Raw genomic sequence first — 24,700 nt, forward strand, 5'->3', positions numbered from 1 at the left:
GGAGAGAGGAAGAGGAGGAGTAGAGGAGGGTTAATTAAAAAGGAGGAGATGGACGAAGGGGTGGGATGAAGGGATAAGGATGGGGTGCAGACGCTCGTCGCCCCACAGAGGAGGTAAAAATAGATGAAGGGGAGGACCGGCTCCCTCCCTCCCTCCCTCTGTGTCTCCCTGTCCTCCTCTCTGGTGCTGCAGTGGGGTTCAGTTGCTATACAGTTACATAATCACTTCCTTCTCCACCACACTCAGACATGATGATGCTCTGTGTGTGTGTGTGTGTGTGTGTGTGTGTGTGTGTGTGTGTGTGTGTGTGTGTGTGTGTGTGTGTGTGTGTGTGTGTGTGTGTGTGTGTGTGTGTGTGTGTGTGTGTGTGTGTGTGTGTGTGTGTGTGTGTGTGTGTGTGTGTGTGTGTGTGATAGCATTTAACGCACAAACAATGCAGCAGCAGAAATCCCTTTGAAAGCAGGAAAGGGGAAATGGTGTATCTGATCCAGGTGTGCTATGTGGTGGCTCACAAAACCCCAACATGAAATATGAGAATTCAATCAATCAATCAATCAATCAATTCAACAAGTCAATGCAGTTTTATTGTATAGGAATGTATTTTTTTAGGAGACCGTCTGAATGCACACCTGTTACTATATCTATATTCTTTTCACATACTTTGGTACATTGAGTACAAATATGTTATTCATAGTAAATGTGTTAATAGGGATGATTGCTTTCTAATTTAGAATAGATAAAGCATAACGGTAGAAAAAGCTCATTTTAAAACATGTATGAAGTGTTTTTGTGGTTTTGCAGGGGAAATGTAACTGTTCAGCCAAAATGCCTGTGGATAATATACTGTTTTGAAGTGTCTTTATTATTGACCAATGTACAAAATGTTATTGTAAAAAACTATAGGAACATATATATAGGAAATGTAAAACAGATATCAGGTGTAATAGAACTGTTGTTAGAATCTCTAAAATATTCCTGCACATTCATCCTGTGTGGCAGCTACAGTGGCTATTTGTTCCACTTCCTTCGTCCACTGCAAAACCGCGTTGGGCTGCGTCCTTCCTGCTCTAAAAACAGACTGGGGAAGTTGTTGATGCCGTCTGGAGGGTGACACTGATACACACTGACGGGGCACCACCAGGGTGAAGCCAAAGTGTGTTCAGTGTGTGCGTCGATGTCTTTTTTTGTGATAGTGTATGATGCAAATGTGTTATCTCGATCATAGTTTCTGTATTTATGTGTATTAATCTGGGTTTCTGCGCACAGGCAGGTGCAACGTGCACCTGTAAGCACGTGTTTGTGTGTGAGTGTGAGCTTGTGAGATCATCTATAATTAAATTCCTGAGTTTAATGGGATTATCGTTGGGAGACACGCAGCACAACGTCCTTGACATCCATCCCCCGGTTAGCCACGGGGTGAGCGACTGATAGAGACACTCACACACATACAGTATATTTAAAAAGAGAGAGAGCAAGATGAAGAAGAGGCGAGCGAGAAGAGATAAAACCAGGAGGCAACAACAAAGGGAAGAGGGAAAAAAGCACAGAATAGAGATCAAAGTGTGATGAAGAAAAAAGAGAAGACTTCCGGAGGGAAAGTGTAATGGAGAAGTGCCTTGCATTGTAATGATCTCATTTTCTGCTGCGTTACCACTGAAGGTCGACTGGCCTTTCCCTCAGCGTGCTCCTCTCCACACCACTGCCTGCCAGAAGGGCCAAAACAAAAAAATATTGAAGACATAATGCAGAAAGCCCTTATTAGTTTGTCCCTGCCTCTCATATTACCGATTCATTTCTTGTTGATGAACTCTGTCTATCGCTACCCACGCTTAATACTCACTTTTTTATTGTAACCAACAGAGAAACTCAAAAGATGATAGGCCTATCTCTTATTCACTTATCTTAATACAACATACCAGATGCTATGTTCAGATGATATTTCAATCTGTCATTGTTAGAATTACTAAATAATTGCAGGATTACAAAAATGATGAGAGACATCAATTCAGCCTGCATGCATGGACGTAACATAAATGATGCTTTTATCTCCAAAGTTCATTATTATTAAGTGAATCATGTCTCAATGGCTTTTAAGACCAACTCGTCCACATCTCTGGTGCTCTCATCCACAATCTTCTTTCTGGTAAGTGGACCTTGATAAATGTACGGGCCACATTGTGGGTCAGAACTAAGTGAATCATCATGTTTCCACACATTCACCACAGGAATGCAGGTAAACCTATTTTTAAACTCACATGTTCAACCTGTTTGGCCTGCATTACTCATTAGCTCATCTTAATTGAAATGCATACCGTGTATCATATTGGTTATAGCCAAAAGGTATATTCATGTGAAAAATCATAATGGATGTTAGAGTTGATGCATACAGTAGCCTACAATTACACATAAAGCCTGTTTACTTTGTGCATAATGCAGTTGACAATATACGGAAATGCCTGAAATAAGAGAATGGGCACATACTGTAGCAAATACATTAAATGTAACTGCCCTTAGCCTCTGCTAAAATGGCTCTTCCCTGTTAGCAATGCATAACCCTAAAAACACCAACTGGGCTGCACTTCATCTCCCTCTGCTGGTGTCTGAGAAACAACCCATCTTTCAGTTGACCTCAATAGACACTGAGTTACGAGTTTAACATTATTACATTTATTATGATTATTATTCTGTCAATGGAAGTTACACTTTACAATACAGTAAATCACACATATTAAAGAATACCTTTACATTTTAAAGGAACCCAATGAATTGAGAAGCCCTGCTACCTTCAGGGAGTGTTTGAATTATCTCCAGGGTTTAACACTTGTACAATTTTTTGTGATTGCTTAAGCCTATTTGTCAAAACATGACACAAAACTCACGCAATTCACACCTCCAAACACACAAGTAGCAGAACACTTAGCAAAATGAAATACTTCATACAAAACAAAAGTAGTAATATGCCCTGAAAATCAGAAAATACATATTCTGTATAATATATAGGGCTTAAAAACAACAACATAATTTGTAGAGATACAAAAAAAGCGGCACACTCGCCTTTTGCCTTTTTAAAGTGCTCACGCCTAATGAAAGTGACTTTACAATTACTTTAAGTATGTTTTGTTAAATTAATTGGTTCAAAGTAATGTATTTTGTAAGGCAAGGGAAGTCATTTTGTATTTATATCGTGCCAAATACCACTCTTTAAATGTGCCTTGAAAAGGCCAATAAGTTAGGCTACATCATGTTTGACATATGAGTCTTGTGTGTTAAGTAGGCTATTTTTGCAAAAGGTATGAGGCTGTGAATGTGTTTATAGTTGTGAATATCTGAGCTGAGGTCCTCTGGTGTCATTTTCAGTAATCGTGCCTTATGTGTCATGTCAGTGTGTTAGCAATTAAATAAGGGTGAAGTCAAATAGACATTAAAAACATTTAAATTATTTAAACAAATACGTTGGGAATTGTTCACCTTAACATATCAAAAATAACCATAATTAGACCTAAGGGTCACAGTAGAAGGAGAAAATATTGAGGTAACCAAACAATACATTGCAGAAACAAAAATCATATTAACGTTGGTAATTCCAGCGGGACCTGAATATACCACAAGCCATATTTCCGGCTTTCGCCCCGGGGGAAGGGGGAGTTTACGGGAAGCACCTGAACGTAGCACAACATTACAGCACTCCAGCGGTGAGAAGAAACAAGGTAGTGGCTGTCACCTTCTTTAACTGTGATTTACTAACCAACCATTTCAAATTATTAGCAGAAAGACACCAATTTAAGTAAAAATGAGTATTTTTATTGTAAAAGCTGTCGCTGTTAGCCTGCTGACAGCTCACTCGGCTAACAGACAGCTGTCAAAACAAACGATTTCCTTTAATGCTTGCTAACTCTGCTAGCTAACTCTGCTAGCTTGTGCTGTTAAGTTAAATCTCTGCTAGAAAAGTTACCGGTGTGGTCAAACCTGAGAAATGATAGGACTGCGTATTCATGACAAAATACACGCCAAGCCCCTGAATAGTGCTCTCGTTATTTTCATGGGAAACTCGTTTAAAACAGGCTTTTCTGTTATGGGTGGGGGACCGGCGGATGTAACTTTTACGTTAGCCACGAACCCAACTTTGCTAACGTAGGCTAGCTTCGCAAGAGTACACTTTTCCACACTTGGTGACCTTTTTAAATGAAGTCAACAAGTAGTAACATCACCATTTCATAACTTTAGCTCCATACAAATAAACTAATATCCTAGGATAAAGACACTAATTCGATTTTCTTTACGTTTTTACCACTGTTTTCTATGCGGAAGTGACTGAAAAGCAGTAAAACATGATTGAAATGAGAGGGATGTCACATCATTCATAGCTAAAACAACTTCTAATTAAATCGATTTAAGCCGTCTGAGTTTGGCTAATCGATATCTTCAGCTTAATATTAGTTAGAGTTGAAGTTGAGTGACAGAAAAATGAACCAGCAATTATCTCAAATATGTTTTTAAACAGGTTACAACAACATAACATAACAAACACGACAGTATAATGACATAACAATACAACCTCACAGAAAAGATAAAGAAATACAAATATCTGACAAGATTTGTATTTGTTATTATTTTGATATTTGCCTAATTGCTAACTTTATACAACATATGCATTTATTTTTAAGATGCATATTCTTTAACCTTTAGAACATGTTTTTGTAGTGCCTGCACATCTTGATGTCTTACAGTAGAAATATAGATGCATGCAATGTATATTCTTTGGGCTGATTATTCGTTATAAAGATCAATTTCCCGCAACCAAAATAGCCTTTTTTAAATAATAAATCCTCAGATTAAGGAGAGCTGCAACCAGATAATCTAAAGTCTATGGGGCAATAGCTCACACATGCAAATCTAAATAAATAATACTTAAATAAAGAAAAAAAAAATATTTGTATAATTGTTTTGAATGAAGATTATACATACAGATGTACACACACCCACATCCTAAAGTTGATTGAGTCAAATAATCCTATTTTGAAAACGTGATTACAATTGTTGTGAATATTAATGTGCATATTTATTTTATGATTAATTGCGTAGTGTACAACAGTTTGCTGAAAACAAGATCACATTTTGGATTGTGTTATTTTATGCAACAAACAGTCCGAAACTCAAATGAAAATTAGATAGAAACATTCAGCACACCCTGACATTTGATGAGCTGAAGACGTTAAATATTTGACCCTCTTATTTAATTACTAGGAAGGATAGTGTTGTCTTTTGACAATGACATTTGTCACCTTTGTTTCCAGCAGTAATCCTCTAGAGTCCATAGGTTCTTCTGATGAGCATGAAACGGCATAGAGTGAAAGAGAAGTGGCTTTAAAGTGATCTTGTTGCATCTCCGAAACAGAACCGGCTTGATGCAGACATGTAGAAGAAACAATAGTGCATTCAACATACGTTTGACCCCTTTAGGCTACGTTTTCCAGTCTGCTTGTGTTTGCACAAATATCTCAGAGGAATGGGTTCTGCAGATGACCAGTTAAGTTGGTCCTGACTCATCAGAGTTCAGCGGAGTGCTGCCACGGCCAAAAGGCCCAAACAAAGGGCCAGTGATGAAGTGGCAGCGCATACCCCTTTACCATTGTCCCCCCTAATGAAGCGCCAGCCTGGGTATGCAAGCGGCTCAGCGTCTGCTTGGTCACAGGATCTCCAACGGTGTGTGTAATAAACACTGCGATACACAGCTACCTCTGTTTCTGTATCACTGCTTCTGCTTACGGACGCTCATGGCATCCCAGTCAACCTGATACAGGCTAATGCAGGTTGTTTACATGCAGCTACACCTTCGAGACCAGAAAACAAGTCACAGTTTTACAGTTCCCAAGTAGACAAATCCTCACATTCGACCTCTTACCTGACCAAGAGTCTAGATACAGAAATATCTTCTTAAACTAGTGGATATTAGTATTTTCAAGGGAGCATGGAGAAGGGGATTTTTGGCTACTTAATGATCAGTTTAGTTAATATACTGTCATCTAGCTGTCGTTTGATCATTTCCAGCTGTACTTTAGTATGCATGTTCAAATGGAGTGATTCTAAAGGCCTACATCTTAAAACAACAATTGTTTAGGTTGCATGTGACATTTGTAATGTTGATAAATGCAATCTGTGAGTGTTAGGGATTTAGGTGTTAAGGTCTGTGGATCTTTACAGCTTTGGAGGGAGACACAATGCAGAATAGAATACACTTCTCAATATCTAAAAGAAACAAGGTTCTGCAGTTTGATCAAATGTCAGGGCAACAATAATGTGTAAGAGAAAATGTACGGCATCAATATATTATTGATTCATGATTTAGATACCAATGGCAGCAAATGATTCCTTTATTATCAACTAGAGCTCGTCCAATTTATAAAAACAATTTAAAAAAGGAAGTTATAATTCTTATAGATGTTTGACATTAATGTAAAAATAAAAGGACATATGCCTATTACTATTGAGTTGTCTTAAGAGCAATAGACTTCTCTGGCGTGATGCCATCATCATGCGCATACTGTTAATGCACCAGGATCCACTAACATAATATTTCCCACATTTACTGTTGTCTGAGGAAAAGCACCAATTTGATCCCATGTGCTCTGTAGATCCAAACATTCAGGGTACTTATTTGAACAAAATGTGTGTTTACAGAAACCTAAAATATCAGAATATAACATGTGTCCAGATGTGAACTGAATAATAATACATGTTATTTGTTAAGCTGTCCATTCAGATTAATTAGTGTTTGTCTATTTAATTACAATGACACAAATACACCAGTATGTTTACAAGTTTTAATATTGCATTTTTTTAATAGAAGAGTAAGAAGTCTTTCCTTGGCTCTTCAATCAACAGAAGGCTTTCTGTGCCCCCCCCCCCCCCCCCCTGTCGCTTCTCTCCTTCACTTCCTGTCTGCTTCCTCCTCCTCAGATGCAGACCATAAAGTGTGTGGTGGTGGGTGATGGTGCGGTGGGAAAGACTTGCCTGCTTATCTCCTACACCACCAACAAGTTTCCCTCTGAATACGTCCCAACGGTGAGTCACTTTTACTAGTGCTGTAGCGACGCGTCGACTTCAAAATATCGTCGACGACATATTTCCGCGTCGACGCGTCGCTACACACACGTGGGTCACCCAAAGCAACAAGCAGTTCGCAATCGCACTTCAAACACAATGGAGACTGAAACGGCTATCACCTCCTCCTCACAGGATTGCGCACGAAGCCCCCAAACGAAAACATCTCGCCCTAGGTCTTCAAAAGCATGGGAATATTTTAAAGTTAGTCCAAAACGCAAAGATATTTATATATTTATATCTCACTGAGACTGCTGCATAGCCTAGCAGAAGCAGCAGCTAGCTGTGGTGGCTACCATTAGCAGCTAGCATTTGCTCTCCGATTTTTACATAAAATGGAATTATGGATTATAAATTCAATCATTTTTTTATACATAGACGTTAAGAACCTATGGATTAACCGATTCAGCCGCGTTTTTTCTCATTTTATTGCCATTGAACACGTCTTTTGATCAGATTACGGTGGTGAGACGATCTCCCTAGAAGCTCTGTGAAGGTACGTGTTGTGATGACTGTATTTGCTTCCCCTGTCGCGAGTCCGGATCACTCAGTGATGATACTATATACCTACATAATCTATGGAGTCTCAGCTTTAATCGGATATCTTGTATGTGCAGCTACGATAAGTAATAAGGGTACTTTTATCTTGAGTTCTGTGCCAATGTCCGTTAGCATTTTTCGCTCAGGGGTCATTTAGATGCTTCTTATGAGACTTGTGTTTTGTTTTGGTAAACATGGTTTGTATCGTCAGTTAGCTGAGATTATTTCCGTGAATCTGGTATAACACATTAATAGGTTCTTAAATATTAAGATCCCCTGAGACACAGTATCGTGAAAAAAAATTTTTTTTACATTACGTTTTTTTTACATTACGTTTTTTATGAATTGAACAACAGAAAAATAATCGTTAGATTAGTCGACTAATCGATCAAATAATCGCCCGATTAATCGTTTTCAAAATAATCGTTTCCCCCCAGCACTAACTTTTACACACTAATTCATCAACTGGCACTTCAGTGCAATCACACATAGCTCTCTACTGTCAGACCTGTTGATTGGTTGTTTCCATTACACAGACTAAAGAAGGACGGTTGCTGTTTGCAATGATATCAACCAAATCAAAACATGCCTAATGGTAGTCAAAGAAGAATCACAATAAGGGTTTAGCCACTATTGGTTTTACTTTAAAAAAAAAAAAAAAACAACATTTAAAATAATGTGGTTAAACTGCTTGCTTGCTTACAAACTCTTTAATTGTCCAACTGATTTAATGTATTCTTGCAAAGCTGCTGTTTAGATTATGGATCCCTGATCTCTAATCTAATAATCATTGTTAGGAATCATTGCCAAAATTACAAAAGTAAAACTCAGTATGTAATAAACTTTAAACATTTAAAGGTGCGGTAGAAGTTTGAGAAACCGGCTTGAGAAACACTTTTTGTTATATTCCATGGAATGCTCTTAACATCCCGATAGCAATGAATATCTTAAGTGCTTTGACAACAAATCCATACAAAAAAGTTCATCTGTGGAAGCCGTAGTACTGTAAAAAGCACGACCAATCATCTGAGCCGGCCCGGCTAAAATAACTGGATGGCCTACCTGCCTGTCAGCCTTCCATCTGTGCACAAACTTATCTTGTGCCCTCATTGGTCATGTGCGCGTTCGTGTGTGTTGGAGGAGGGGCTCTGTAAGGAAGTGGCAGATTTTTTCCGGCTGTGTATTTTCAAATTATAGTGCACTCGAGCTGGTTTCTCCAAAATTATCTACCCCACCTCAGTGGGTCTCAAATGTTTTGGTCACCATTAATGTAAACAATTATTTCCGAGGCACACATTTATATGATCATTATAGTTATAAAAAAACAAGAGAATAAATGAAAAACAGGTATGAAATACTATATGACATTAAAAAAAGAATAAAGTTTAAAAGGGAGTGATTTGTAAAATATCCATAAAGAAAAAGTAAATCTGTTTACAGTTCTGTTTCAAATGGGTGTTGAGAGATGTATCCATAGATCTCTTCATGTTGCTCTCAAAGTGCACCAGATTGATGCTTTCAACTTCAATATTTAAAAATCTTCCCGGGGGAGCTTGCCCCCGGACCCCCCTATGTGAGGTCCACACACCACCTATAAAAATAGCACTTTACCCCTGCTTATGCCGTGAGCTGATATCGAGCCTTCATTGTAACAGTTGCGGGTACACTGTGTATTTGCGTGGGGAGTGTTGCAGTAGAAAACTCAACTGTAGCACCCGGTACATTAATGGGAAACCCTAAATGTTTGAGCACCCTCGATGAAACGTCAAGCTACCCCACAGCACCCCCAAAATACATCTCTAGCGCTGCCACTGAGCCTGACTATTTGTGTTGGGGGGGCCCGACTTTTTTTTTTCTCCAAAGGGGGGGCCTGACAGAAAACGTTTGAGAACCACTGCTGTAGTATGACACACAGGAGACTATTGATGTGTGTAGTGAGTTTGGTAGAAATAAGCTGTATAATAGTGATTGAATATTATTGTATTCTTTTTTCGGGGATGCACTTTGCAGACGGTCCCTGAGCACTCGTTTCTTCTCCGGCTGCAGATAGAGACCAATGTAATGTGTCCAGCTCGGAGGACGGCGCGTATTGGCTTTTTTTTAATCAAAATGTGATTGTAGTTGATTGATAGTTCGTTGTCAACCTTACAACCTTACCACGGTACTTAGGAGACGTCATTTGTGTCTGAATAATGGTTCATGAGTTATTGATCCGTGAAATCAGATTCTCCCAATATCGTTCCAACTTTACTGAACTAAGCCAGAAGACCGTCTCATTTCGTAGACCGCTCGGTTTGCTGTTCCTTCACTTTATTTGCATGAGATATGGGTTAATTGCGTGACTCTCACGCACAATGCGTGAGTGTTGGCAGCCCTGCATAGCCTACTAACTGTGCTTACACCCCCCCCAAAAAAAAAGTTGTACAGTGAAGTAGGCCTACATGTTATGTTACAAAGCCGTGGAGGGCGGGAGTTTATAAACCAAAGAGTAACCGCCCTTACGGGACGCTGTAATAAGTAAAGCGAAAGCACCCGCAAGGACACCTGGCCTCCTATTGGTTGAGGGATTTTGACAGGATTGTTGCACAAAAGTTTCGAGCGCGCTCAGAACAAATCTGAGAGCAGACATTTCACGAGCGCAGAGAAACAGCCTGAGTGCGAGGAGAAGGTTTTAAACTGGAACACAGGAAATCTGTAAGCAGCAATATATCTGAGTGCAAGCGTACAGTTTGAGCAGAAGCAGAGCACATCTAAGTGCAAGCAGGCACTATTTGAGTGTGAGGACAGGGTTTGAGGGAAATAAATACATAAAGTATGCTCTCAAATTTAAATACCACGCTCTTGAATAAAGATAGGGAATAACCTCCATAAACCTGCCTGTCAGCCTTCCATCTGTGCACAAACTTATCTCGTGCCCTCATTGGTCATGTGCGCGTTCGTGTGTGTTGGAGGAGGGGCTCTGTAAGGAAGTAGCAGATTTCTTCCGGTTGTGTATTTTCAAATTATAGTGCACTCGAGCTGGTTTCTCCAAAATTACCTACCCCACCTTTAACATATTTGAGATTCTCTGGGGTCTGCTGGAGCAGGAAGTTGCCTCTCAGGCTCTGCAGATAGAAACGGAGGTCCAGAGACTGTCCCCTCAGCTCCACTGATCCTGCAAACTCTGACGTTTTAGAAAACAGCTGACTGACTGTTGACAGGCAGGACTGTCCTGCTGGAAATAACGTAAAGGCCCCTAATTGACGGGCAGCTCCCCTGACTGCCGGCTGGAATTTGTTGAGTAATTCTCTACTGTTTTCTATGGGCACCCCATCTCTCCCTCTGTCCGCAGTCAGCACACTTTGATCAGAGGATTGCAGAAGCAACAGTGCTGACTCAGCTCTATCGTCCTCTTCCTGTCTGTCTGTCTGTCTCTCACACAGCCCCCCCCCCCCCCCATCACATCATTTCAAACAACGCAATATATATATCTTTGCATAAAGAAATTTGCTTAGATATTAAGCAACCTACTGTGGTGGTAAATTGGAGAAAATATTATCGTAATGTTATTTTTGTCATAATATCCATATACGTTTATGTGATATTGTAAATTAGGGCTGCTCGATTATGGAAAAAATCATAATCTCGATTATTTGGGTCAATAATTGTAATTGCGATTATTAAATGCAATTATTCATTGACTTTGAAAACATCCATTTATTGGAGAAAAAAACAGTATGTTTTTAACAGTTGATTACCCTGAACTTTAAGTATAATTCAACTGAAAACCCCAAAAAAATGTTTTTTAATTAAAAACCAAAAAAATAAGTAATAATAAAAAAATAATCGTTTTATTTCGATTACATTGTTTTCGTAATCGTTGCAAGCCGTAATCGTGATTAAAATACGATTAATTGAGCAGCCCTATTGTAAATATATCTAAATCAAAGTTCTTATTAAAGGTGGGGTAGGTAAGTTTCAGAAACCGGCTCGAGATACACTTTTTGTTATATTCCATGGAATGCTCTTAACATCCCGATAGCAATAAATATCTTAAGTGCTTTGACAAAAAATCCATAAAAAAATGTCATCTGTGGAAGCCGTAATACTGTAAAAAGTACAACCAATCCGTCTAGCCGGGCCGGCTAAACAGATTGGATTGCCGCCCTGTCTGTCAGCCTTCCATCTCGTGCACGCACAAATGTATCTCGTGCCCTCATTGGGCGTGCCGTCATTGGGCGTGTATTGCGCGTTCATGTGTGTTGGAGGAGGTGCTCTGTAAGGAAGTCTGAAGGAAGGGGCGGATTCTTTTCGGCTGTGTACTTTTACATTTTAGTGCACTCGAGCCGGTTTCTGAAACTTACCTACCCCACCTTTAACTGATATGCAAGAATCCAAACAAAGCCAGAGATATTAAATGGAGAGCCAACTTGTAGTCGGTATAGAAATATTTCGTTAAAAAAGTGGTAATATGTTGAGAATAATGTGGTCTCATAATAGTATTTCAATAATAAAATGGTATTGTTTAAATAATAGTGATACTACTTTGAGCATCTGCTACTGTTTGCTTTTCTCTTTCACATTCGGTATGAGATCCACCACTGCCGACTCTCTGTTTTCATTGTTTGGGTTGAGCATGTTCACGAGTGCTGCAACATGTTGTGCGGTTTCCTGCTAGTCAGCCGACAAAGACAACAATAAAGAAAAATCAGGAGGGAGGAAGTCTCCTCCAGGAAACAATCTCTCAGATCCCTCATGTCGCCTTCTGTAACATTTTATCTGGAGAGATACATTCACGTCCTGTATACGATGTAAATACACCAAGTGTTGCAGAATGAGTAAGCAGAATGTAAATGTCAGACAGGAAAGTTATTGTAACACCAAATAACACAAGTGCTGATTAGCTGCTTCTCCATGTAGCTGCAGTGTTTTCCTACTGTACCAGTGTGGTGATCAGCTTGTTTCTAGCAGCTTCTGCAGTCAGCCCTGTCCAAACGCATTATCATCACAAATGTGTGTGTACTTTGTCTTTTATTGAAATATGTCTGTGTGTGTCTTTATGGCTCGTGCCTCAACACATCACTCAGTGTTTCTGTCTTAACTTGAAATCACTAGAAATGCACCTCTGTGTGCGCGTGTGTGTGAAGTTGACTCTAAGTTCTAGAAAAAAAGTAACGTCAAGGAGCCTTTTACAGAACGACTACAATAAAAAGCTCTTTTTTATGTCTGCATCCTACCCAACGACCAATTCTAACACTAACAAGTAACACAACAAACTATTACCATGAGAAACAAGTCAAACAAACCTTCGTCATTTAGGGTTCAGAAAGGCCTCAGACAGCCAGTTCCTTTTTGTCTGTTTTGTATGAGTTTTGGTTCTACAACAGGAAATGAACCAGAGAGAGAGAGACTGCCATTTTGAAAGATAAATATCTCAGGGGAAAATAGTTTTTTTAATTTGTACTGATCAAAATCATATCAATCCTCTGCTCTACTCTGAACAGTTCTAAATGTAAATATATAAGTTCATCTTATCAGTGTTGCTAGACATAAATTAACTCCTACAAGATTATACTACTAAGTAAGTAATAATTAAAATTGGAAAATATGCTTGTGTTTTTTTGAAATTGTCAGAACAGCTAAAGATACATTTGATATATTAATATACTTTCAGATCAGTTTAATTTAGTTTAAAAGTCATATCTGTACAAGCTTTTGTTAAATCAAGTCAATTTATTTCATGTTAAATTCACGAAATAAATGCATTTTAATCTAGTCTGTCCTTAAAATGTAAATGTGATTTTTGTTGCTTTTTGATATTTGTATGCACTTTGATGCTAGATGTCGCCTTCATAGCTTAGCAGGAACGATTGACCTGTCTCACTACAGTTCTTTAAAACTGTACTGCATTGGCCATATAGGCTGTGTATATATATGTTTTAATAATGTGTTCTCATTTTCTTCTGAGTTCTCAAAAATGATATTCGCCAAATAAAAAAAAACTGAAGGTTTTTATTGCCTGAAGGTTTGATACCATGGTGACATATTCCGCTCAGCCGTAGATGTAGGAGAGTACAAATCCTTTATAGTCCCCCCCTGTGAGCCTGCCTGTATAAATAAAGACTAAAGAGATATATGCAGTACACCTAGCAGGAATCAGTGTTTGTAGGATGTAGCTTCCTCTCCCACAGGCTACATCCTCCTGTTTATCTGGAGCCTGTCTGTGCATACGGAGCTTCATTCAAACACTGTCTGCAGCAGCTCGACGTGCTCTGTAGGCAGCAGGCGTGGCGGCTATAAAACACTCCCTGCTGCAGCTCACCTCCACTCAGAGCTGAGGTTGGCAGGCATGTTGGGACCGTGCTGCTTCTGTTTTTCATGGCAAGCAGCCTGAAGGTACGAGAGTGATGCAACAGGAGGGAGAAGCGATGACAGAGTGGGTTCACCTGAACAGCCTCAAAACAGAACTCCCTTTACTGGTAGCATGTGGCCAGTTTCACATGATTTAAAGTTACAGTTTCTTAGCATTCATTCATGAAGATAGTATTGATGCTTACATCCACTTCAAATGATTGCAATAAACAGTTGATGTCCCTTGAGACACCACTTCCAGTCAAATGTGATCAAACAATGAATCAGAATCACAATATGGACAGGTACAAGATACAACTCGCAGGAGTCATTATATATGTGGAACGCTTCATATGTCAAAATGGTGATTTCACGACAATTTCATTTTCATTTCATTTAATCGTTTATTTGAACAGGGACAACGCACATTAATGAACACTTAAAACAAATAATGCGTCAAGTGTAAATATGCCGGATTTGAGCTTTGAGCTAATTCCATTCGTAGTCCCTCACATACAACAAGAGACAGTTGTTCTACAGAGTCAAAGAAATACATATCCTTCCAAAAAAAAAAACACGCCAAGAAGAGTTTGATATACAAAAATAGTTTGAGTGAATCAATACTGATCCTAGAAACTGCTGTTGCAGCGACTCGAAACTTGCATTCAAAGATATTGCTGAATTAATGCAGTAAAATAAAATGGCCACAGGCTATCACTGAACTGCTACTGAGCAGCTTATAGTGTTAAACATTTTAAATCTCAATTCTTGCTCTTTTTTTCTTTGCACATTTAAAACGGAAAGTGCTCTAACAGAGTCTAGGCCGAGGTCTATGACTTGTAGTTTCCACATCTTTGTAGGGATTACACATTCTTGAATTGTGTTTTGTTTTTTATGTGAAAAGTCTCTACATGCACAATTGTATTTGCAGAACGTATCATGACTCATAGCAGAGAAAGAGAGAAAAACTCCCTCTGGGGGGAAGTTTGGGATTTGAGCCTTTGCACACCATTTACATGCAGAAAAAAATGACCACACAACAGGAAAGGAAAACCCCCCAAAGCCGTAATGTGGCCCCTTTAAGCTGGTACTACCATGAATCAGAGGATCCCGAGCGTAGGAGCATTCTCCAAACCAAAACTAACAACCAGCCTCAGAAACATCATGTCCTTTCTTGTTTAAGAACTCTGACCTTAGACATGTGCAGGGTGGGGAAACTATATCATTATTATAACTGTGGACTAGAAAGAAAATATTTCCATTGCTTCCCCAGCCAGAGACTCTGACTTGTTTACTCTGTTGGTCTAGAAACGAGCAAACTAAGAAGCAACATCCTCCTAAAATCACCTAAAGTTCTGCAATGATGTGTGTGTGTCCTCATGTACTTCTATATGTGTGAGGACCAGTATGAGTTTCACTCTCTGACGGAAGAGGACTCATTTGGAAAGTCAAGACATTGTGTCTGGTCTTCACTTCTTCAAAGGGTTGTTTACTCTTAGAATTAGGGTTTGGGGCTAGGGTATGTCTGACTACCATACAATATATGTGTCTCTTTTGTTGGACACTCTTAAGCCTCTTAAAGATGAGAAGTGTACTTCCTGTTTTGATTGAAAGGTCATATGCCTTTTTCACATGTGTACTTCCTTCCTTTGTGCTCCCTCTCCCCCCCCCTCAGGTTTTTGATAACTATGCAGTGACAGTGATGATCGGCGGCGAGCCGTACACTCTGGGACTGTTTGACACTGCAGGTAAAACAAATCTGCATGTAGTTTGTATATTCAATTTGTGTTAACATGAATAGTACTGAAAGGAAACAGAAACGGCAGGAGTAACAATAGAGTGGTGCAGGGATCACGCTTTTCTGTCTGCCGACCAAGTTAAAGGTCCCTTGATAAAAAGATATGGGATATCTCCATATGATTTTGAACTGTTGCAGAAAGTAAGATCTGTAACAAACACGCATATATGATACTGCCACATCTTGTTCAGCAGGATAATCTTGACGGTAAATAAACAAACTACATAATTGTCACATGACCTTACGCCTTAAGCTAACTAGTCTAATCTTCGGCGTGATGATGTTTTGTATTCTCAATAGGACACTTCTTAGCAACGGCTATTTTTAATACATTGAAGCTTCAGACATTCACCAGTTAGGTATTTATTGACATATTTTTATGACGGAGTACAAAACGTGAAAACGTCATAATCTTGTGTCTACACCAGACAATACTTCAAGCATCTAACGCAGGGGTTCTCAAAGCTTTGATGAGTGAGGGCCAATTTGGGTACCCAATATTGGATTGAGGGCCGCCCAAGAAAAAACGGAACACAAAATAATTCCAAAACAAATCCTTTCTTTATTGTACTACTAACCAATTACCGCAACTCGCGAGATGCATAGTTGCCATGCAACCAGTAGTCTAGCAAACTTTCCACAAGCTGTCATTCATAATTTAGGAATGACAACCCAGGGGGCGCAGTTTTACCATTCTTAACCCTCTGGAGTCTACGGGTATTTTCTCGATTTTTAGATGTTTTCTTAAATCACCTTTTAAATGTATTTCTTCTAACATGGCACCCCATGTGTTAAATGTCAAAATGTTCAGGACAATCTCTGGTCTTGCTATATATGCATATTGCTCACTTTAGAGCACTGTTTGATGAGATAAGTAGCTCAAAAGCTTAAAATGTGAAATCTGATTTTTGGAAAATCTTCAAAACTCTTGTGAAAACACAAATTTACTCATGTGATCGAATTGTTTTGGTGTTTTAGATTTGGTTACCAAAGTCCTATGATCACAAAAGCAGTGAAATATTTGAATTACACTGTATATAAATGTGTTATTCATGTCTAAAATAAAAAAAATTAAATTCAAATTTTGAGTAAAATAGGTGTGTATCACTCTACTTTCACCACAGCAGGGACTGAGATACATCAGGACTGAATAATGACTTAATATTACATACCAAGGTTCATGTGATGTGTACAAATACAAATTGAGCATTCAACCTTTTTTTTTTTTCAACCAACAATTTATTATAAATATGTTTTTTTGTACCAACTATTTATATAAATATAAGAAACTGGAAAATCTCACTATTTACAATATTGAACATCAGAACTTTCAACCAACTATTCATTATAAATGTCAAGACAGTGTCAAGGTCTTTGTCTGTCTTCCAAGACAGTGGGTCTGGCTGCTGTGTAGGTGGGGGTGATGGTGCATGGGCTGCTGTGTAGGTGGGGTGTACAAGTGCTATACGAGACCTCCACGAGACCTCCTTGCTGGCTGGGTTGAAGGTGATGGCTGTGGTGGAGCCTTTGTGCTGAGGTGTATCTTGACCTGGTGGCAGCCGCATATGGAGGCAGCTGTAGTGATGCTGGTCTGCTGGTCCTTGGTGGTGATGGCTCTGGTGATGGCTCTGGTGAAGGCTCTTGAGCCACAGTAGATCTTGACCTGGGGGCCGGCACAGATGGATGTTGTGGCTGCTGGATAAACGCCGCCTGTGTAGGACAATAATTACAACTAATTTCATTGAAATAAAGTTCAAGTAAAATGTTGCTCAAGCACAAATAACAATGCACACATACAAATAAAGTTTGGGAGGTTGCAGAAGGAGTCTCTCTCGATATCACACACACACACACACACACACACACACACACCACACACACACACACACACACACACACACACACACACACACACACACACACACACACACACACAGGTATATATTTCCAGTTACTTTACATTCAGTATAAAATCACAGACACACATATACATAGGCTACATCTGATTACAAAGTCATCTGTACAGGACAGTAAAATAATAACAGGCACACATATAAATAAATCTATGACAAAGTCTCATCTGTACAGAACAGTATGATAAAATAATCGATGGCAAAAACATGTCACTGTAAATGTCTCCGTTGTGGGACGAATACATGATTAATTTAATTATCTACACATGTAATCTCACTTTTACACACCAAAATAACGTTGTTAACACAGAGTAAACGTTTGCTAATGGAGAGTCTATTTTGTCCAATAAAAAGTTCATGACTATCGATAAAAAATATATATCAATAAACCTATTGTTCATTTTCGCGGTATTCCCCACACATTGCCAGTACACTATTACTGTAATATTTACACTTACCCATGTCCAAATGGATCCTTGTTGTTTTTGTATTCTTCTTCTTCAGAAGAGTCGAAGACTTCAGGTTCTGAGGCTCTATCTTCACTGCTGCTAGCGAAAAAAATCTCTAGCGAAGTCGGCAACTGTAAAGTTTTTTTTAGCCACTTTCTCTGTCTCTCTCTGTCTCTCCTCACAGATGTAAACTGATGGGAGACACGTGGTTTATGTTTTTTTTACTTGGTGGGTAGGTCATTAGTGATTTCTCGATGTCCATTGGTCATTTCAGACCATGATGGCTGCCGGCCGAGATTTCCTTGACGGACACACAAATCCACCAATCCCACACAGTGTAAAGTCAAGCTGCTTTGAGCGGCCATATTGGCTGCTGTGCCCTGGTTACAGTCTCACAGGAGATACCGCTGGAGAGCTACTCTTCCAGCGATTCCGCGGATATCTGAATCATATTTCTACTCCTTATAATCGAAAATATATGATTAATTACGTAAAATTATGCGCACCTGGACGCGCCGGCGGATTCCAGAGGGTTTTAAATTCCATTCTAATTCTTACTAGATACAACCATGGAGGATTAAAATATAACGCATGCATTTCAGCGTGTCACATTAACTATCGCGGGCCGCCAGAAACATTTCCGAGGTCCGCCATTGGCCCGCGGGCCGCACTTTGAGAACCCCTGATCTAACGCATTCAAAAACCCATTGACATCAAGAAGAGGAAGCTCAGAAGTGCTAGGACTCCTGCCTGCACCACTCTCATTGACAACTGTTGCAGCCCACTCCACCTGTTACATCTTAAACGTTGTGTTTGCTGCCTGCCGTTGATCAGAGTGTATGTGCTTCTCTCTCTGCAGGTCAGGAGGACTACGACAGGCTGCGACCCCTCAGCTACCCTCAGACCGACGTCTTCCTCGTCTGTTTCTCCGTAGTATCGCCTTCCTCTTTTGAGAATGTCAGAGAGAAGGTGAGTTTGTGTAGTAAAGTCAGTCAGCATTTGTCAGTTTGGGCTTTTAATTGAAACAAACAAAAGAGGTCGTACTTTTTTCAACAACGAATCTTTAAAAGAAAACGTTTAGTAAATGTGAAATGACTAATAATCTGGTCATAAACTTCCAGAAAAGCTGTTAAAGGATGAAAATTAAGAACAAAAAAACACAAACATTTGAATTCCTTTTGAAATGTTAACACAAATATAACTATGACATTGAGAATGATGTGTTATTCAAGACTCCCAGATGAAATGCCTCATGCTTCTCTGTCCGTGTCTCTTCACAGTGGGTGCCGGAGATCTCCCACCACTGCCCGCGGACGCCCTTCCTGCTGGTCGGGACTCAGGTGGATCTGAGAGACGACAGTAACACTCTGGAGAAACTGGCCAAGAACAAACAGCGAGCCCTGAGCTGTGAGAGCGGGGAGAAACTGGCCCGAGAGCTGAAGGCCGTCAAATACGTGGAGTGTTCAGCTCTCACACAGGTACGCACAGAGGAAAGGCCTCTGCATCTAAACTGGTCCACACTTAAAATGTACGATATGCAAGTGGCTGGTAGATTTAAATCACTCATAAGTAGGGAACCGAAACTCGGTTCCAGATGAGAACCGATAAGAAAATGCCGGGTACCCATGCAAAATACACAATTTCGGTTCTGGTTAACGGTTCCTAAATGCGGTAGACCCTGTATTCCACCGGGTCCGTCTGCGCCCCGGTGACCCGGTGGAATACAGGGTAAAGGCGGACTGGCCATCTGTGTGTTCTGGAGAATCACAGAACGGCCGGTCGCCAGCGGGCCGTTGACGGCCGGCTCGGTACGCTGACGGCCGGCACCGCCCTTAATTTTTTGGAACGGCATCATGTAAGTTGCGCTGACAGGCGACAGAGGTCCACAGTTGCCCCGCAGCGAGGCTCCCCCCGCCCTCCCGTAGACAGTACACGAGCTCAGTCACTTCATAACACCAAAGATGGGTCGCGGTAAACGCTCTGAAGTGAGGCTCCACTACACTAAAAAAGAAAAAGACAAGGCACAGTGTAATGCCTGTTAATAGCACAGCTATTGTGCAATACATTTGTATTGCATGTATTGCATATATATTTTATTTGTAAAAATGTCAGTTAAAGCTTAAAAGAATAAAGATATTTTTGTTATCTAAACGTTTGACCTCTTTCTTTTACAATTTTGGAATCGAAACGGGGAATCAATAAGAACCGGAATCGGAATCGATACATTACAAACGATACTCATAAGCCGAAAACCAATATGAACATCCACAATGCATTCAGTTTATAGGTAAACAAAATGGTCACTTTGCACCCTACTGATTTGTATTCTATTGATTTGCTCTGCGGCAGGTCAGGACAAACAATATCATTTCCGACTTTTTTAATTGATATAAAAAAGGATTTCAAGCAGCACTGCCATTCAGTTTGTAGTACAATTTCATTTTTCCAATACATAATGATGATACCCTGTAGTAATAGTTGGTATAAGGAATACATCATTTTAGCTCAAATACCATACTGTTTGTTTCTGCCTCTTAAAATGTGAGATGGCTGCTTCATATGACGCTGCAGTAAAACGCAAATATGTGGGTCAATTTAAATATTTAATTTGAATAAAGAGATGCATATATGTTTATTCCGTTTATGTCTACTATATTTATGTAAGATTCACAGTAAAGGAAAATGGTTTTAGGGTTACAATGGGCCTTAAAACATGTACTTTGGCCACCATATTTTAGGGTTGTTAGTGAATGAGGTCAGTGCTTTAAAATGATTCAAAGGTTTCTAACCGCTCAGGTCTCTTTTTTCTTTCTTTTTTTATTAGCAGACATAGCTCATGAGTTTTTACTCTTTTCTCAGAGGGGTCTGAAGAACGTGTTTGACGAGGCCATCCTGGCAGCTCTGGAGCCTCCAGACAACAAACCCAAGAAGCGCTGCGTCCTGCTATAGACGCCACAACAGGAGGACGAGGAGGAGGAGGTGGAGGTAGACGGAGATGAACCTAGATGGGAACGGAGGGAGGCAGTACGGAGAGGAGGGGGAGGGTGTGGGAGTGGACGAGGTCATTTGTAAACAGTGCCTTCAGCCGTAGTGACTTACTATGGGGTGTGGTGTTGGAAGAGGCTTTCTTCTCATCATAGATACGTGTCCATTATAATATGACTAACACATGTGGACTCCTCACTAACCAGGAAACAGGTTTCAATAATAGGAGGAGAGGGTTGCACGCCTTAAAGATACAAACAGTGTCACGGTTACAGCTCCAACTGGTAACCACCAACTGAAAATGATGACGTTTATCAAAAGATATTTACCCAAGTCACACATTGTAAAGTTTAAGATGTCTTTGGTCAGTACACGCCGTTGTAGATTGCGCTCGCTCTTACATTTATGGAGATTTTTGGTTAAGTTTGGCTCGCATAATTCCTTTGAAATTGAGCTGACGGTATAATAATGATCCTTTTCATTATATCATGTCTTTCTTTGGTCTAAAGCGGGTTGCATTTGCACCAAAGAAATAGTAGTAAAAAACAACGAGGCATTAATGATATTTGTTACCAGTCTGATTAAAACTATTAGAAGAGGAGAACATGGATCAGAAATAAACACTTTCTACAAACAAGTTATGTTGTTTATTGAAGGAGATATAAAAACCCAGTTTGTGAGCATCGTTCCCTGCAGCTGCCGTCGTATTTAGTGGTTTATTTTGAGTGGCCACGGTAACCTGACTTCATCCACAAAGAGATTCAGATTGGCTAATTAGAGTTTCTGTAGAGCTTCACTGACTTCGGCTTTGCAGTATAAAAGACGATGTATACACACACACACACACACACACACACACACACACCCACACACACACACACACACACACACACACAGCAGTTAATGATGCACACCTGCAATAATCCAACAACAGGAGCGATGATCGAACTTGCACGTCCTTCAGAAAAACTAGATTTAGAAAAACAAATCAAATCTTTCAGTTGGAACATGAGTAGGTTGGTTGGTAGGTTTCATGAGACACATTTCAAGGCACAGGGTGGTCACCTGACAGAAATATGTTAGTGTTCAGCAAACATTGCCTTTTCTCTCCTGCCGCCTCACTGTGGACATCCTCACACTCCACTGTCACAGGGGAGTCATTATGTTTGGCTGTAACTCTTTAAAACTGCATACCACCTGATATAAAGTATTTAAGGTGTTACATATAGACCCCATCCCAAATAAACCAAAACTACATCCAATTTTAGAGACAATAGCATGCTTAATGCAAAAGAAACAGAAGAGTGTCGGCCTCTGTCTGTTGTGACACGTCGATGATGTAGATGAGTGAAACTCCAGATATAAGTCCATGAAACATTTGCCAAACAGCCATCTCCATTAGAGTCCTATCAAGACATCATCTAATACAAATGTTGCACACAAAAAAGAAGGCCTTAATTTAACTGCAGCACCAATGCCAGAATGCACCTCATTTATTCAATTGTGTGTGTGTGTGTGTGTGTGTGTGTGTGTGTGTGTGTGTGTGTGTGTATATTGAAACTTTGAGTAGTAATGCCTTAACATTTGTAATTTCGTTCTCAAAAACATTTCTGCCTTATTGCTTAGGATCCTAATAAGTCATATTTTCCCAGCTTTGGGACCATTTGTTGTCTTTGCAAATCTAGTAACACCAACCAGCCCTTCTTCTTTAGCAGGCTATTTGACATTTCATTTGTGACAAAGACAACACATTAAACAGCAGTGTTTCCCACAGAATTTGATTCTATTTGTGGGGGCACCGCACCCCCCGGCAAGAAAAGCCAAAGGTCCCTTAACCTATTCGGGTGGCCCACGCCGCCACCCCCCCTCAAATAAGAAAATACATGCGAGTTCATGGCTACTGTAGACAACGTTCTTGTTGCTCTGTGTTGCGTTGTTAATGAGTGAGACACACCGGAGTTGAGGATCTGTGGGGATTATTCTCCCAACAATATAATTTACAATGTAGGCATTTAGCAGACGCCTTATTCCAAAGCGACTTACAATGACCAACTACAGGGACATTCTCCCTGGAGTAGCTGAGGGCTAGGTGCCTTACTCAAGGGCACACTAGTGGTGGTGTTCCATGCGGGATTTGAACTCGCAACCTTCCGATCATCAGCCCACCAAAAATATATATGTATGGGAAACACTGAACAGTAACCTAACCTGTTGATGAACTGGTTAATGGAATCCTAACTCGCCTTGTGCTGTGGATAGTAGATGTGACTAATGAGCAAAACATTTAACTCGTGACCTCCTCGTATTGTTCGCTCCTGCTTCGCTCTCCTCGTTCGTTTGGCGTGTTAGCACCTCCTAGAGGCCTTAAAGGGGAATACTGCTCAGTTTAAAGGTTTGTGTTGTTTCTTTGGGCATCAAGAAATCTCCACTGGAGCCTAAAATATAATAATTTAGACTTAAACTTATATTATCATCAGATATACCATCAGCCATCTTTAAGCAGGCAAACTGTTTGGAGTTAAACTGTTTAGGCGTTTTTGCCTGAATCACCTTTGTGTTATGAAGCTAAACTATAAGTACTAAACGATAAGAGTTAATTAGCTAAGGATCTGGAATAACCGATGTTATGTCGTGTTTTGATATAGTTTTTTAAGCTCTTCAATACTGATTAACCACGGCCAAATAATAACCAAAATCTTTAAACTGAGAAGATTTCCTTGTAAAAAATTAACTATAATTCCACTTTGCTTATATTTTTTCCACTATTTTGGAGATGACAGTTTATTCTGATAATGTATGGATGATTACAAGTATTATATATATAATTTTCTTTGCTCCTTATTGTTTCTTGGGGAACATTATTTTAGCTGTTTTTTGGACATTTGAGGTTTTTATTTCTTTTCTCTTTAGATATTTTTACTTGACGGTTGAGTGCCAACAGTTTGAGTGAGTATCACCAACTAAACAACTCTCATGATAAGCTTCTAGTGGCAGGACAAAACAGCTGAAGCAATATTTACAGATAAGTGCTCTGTATAAAAAGATGAATGTTAGAAGTGGTGGGTGTTTGGAAATAATAAAAACAGTACTTGATTGTTGTTTCACCTTGACTCGATTTAATTTGATATCATTCACATTTAAGACACTTCTTCCTTCTCCTCCAACCTTTCCTGCTGTTTTTATTATCTGCACTGTTTAGTTTATTTTGAATAAAAGTTTTTTTTTTTTTATTAATCTTTTGAAAAATGGGAACTTAAAGATGAGGTATGTAATTTATTTCAGAAACACTTTTTGTTATATTCCATGGAATGCTCTTAACATCCCGATAGCAATGAATATCTAAAGTGCTTTGACAATAAATCCATACAAAAAGTTCATCTGTGGAAGCCGTAGTACTGTAAAAAGCACGACCAATCACCTGAGCCGGCCCGGCTAAAGTAACTGGATGGCCTACCTGCCTGTCAGCCTTCCATCTGTGCACAAACTTATCTCGTGCCCTCATTGGTCACGTGCGCGTTCCTGTGTGTTGGAGGAGGGGCTCTGTAAGGAAGTGGCAGATTTTTTCCGGTTGTGTATTTTCAAAT

The 24,700-nt window shown here is 39.7% G+C and overlaps 1 protein-coding gene across 1 annotated transcript; it reads left to right on the top strand.

Moving 5' to 3' along the window:
- Nucleotides 1-3,608: 3,608 nt before the first annotated feature.
- On the top strand, nt 3,609-24,214 carry LOC117545363 (cell division control protein 42 homolog). Its single transcript, XM_034215112.1, has 6 exons — nt 3,609-3,707; nt 6,958-7,062; nt 15,647-15,719; nt 18,991-19,100; nt 19,412-19,609; nt 20,991-24,214. Exons 2-6 carry the CDS (start codon nt 6,958-6,960, stop codon nt 21,078-21,080), a joined length of 576 nt encoding a protein of 191 aa, XP_034071003.1. The 5' UTR covers nt 3,609-3,707; the 3' UTR covers nt 21,081-24,214.
- Nucleotides 24,215-24,700: the final 486 nt, after the last annotated feature.

This window comes from Gymnodraco acuticeps, unplaced genomic scaffold (assembly GCF_902827175.1).
Source record: "Gymnodraco acuticeps unplaced genomic scaffold, fGymAcu1.1, whole genome shotgun sequence".
NCBI classification, from domain to species: domain Eukaryota; kingdom Metazoa; phylum Chordata; class Actinopteri; order Perciformes; family Bathydraconidae; genus Gymnodraco; species Gymnodraco acuticeps.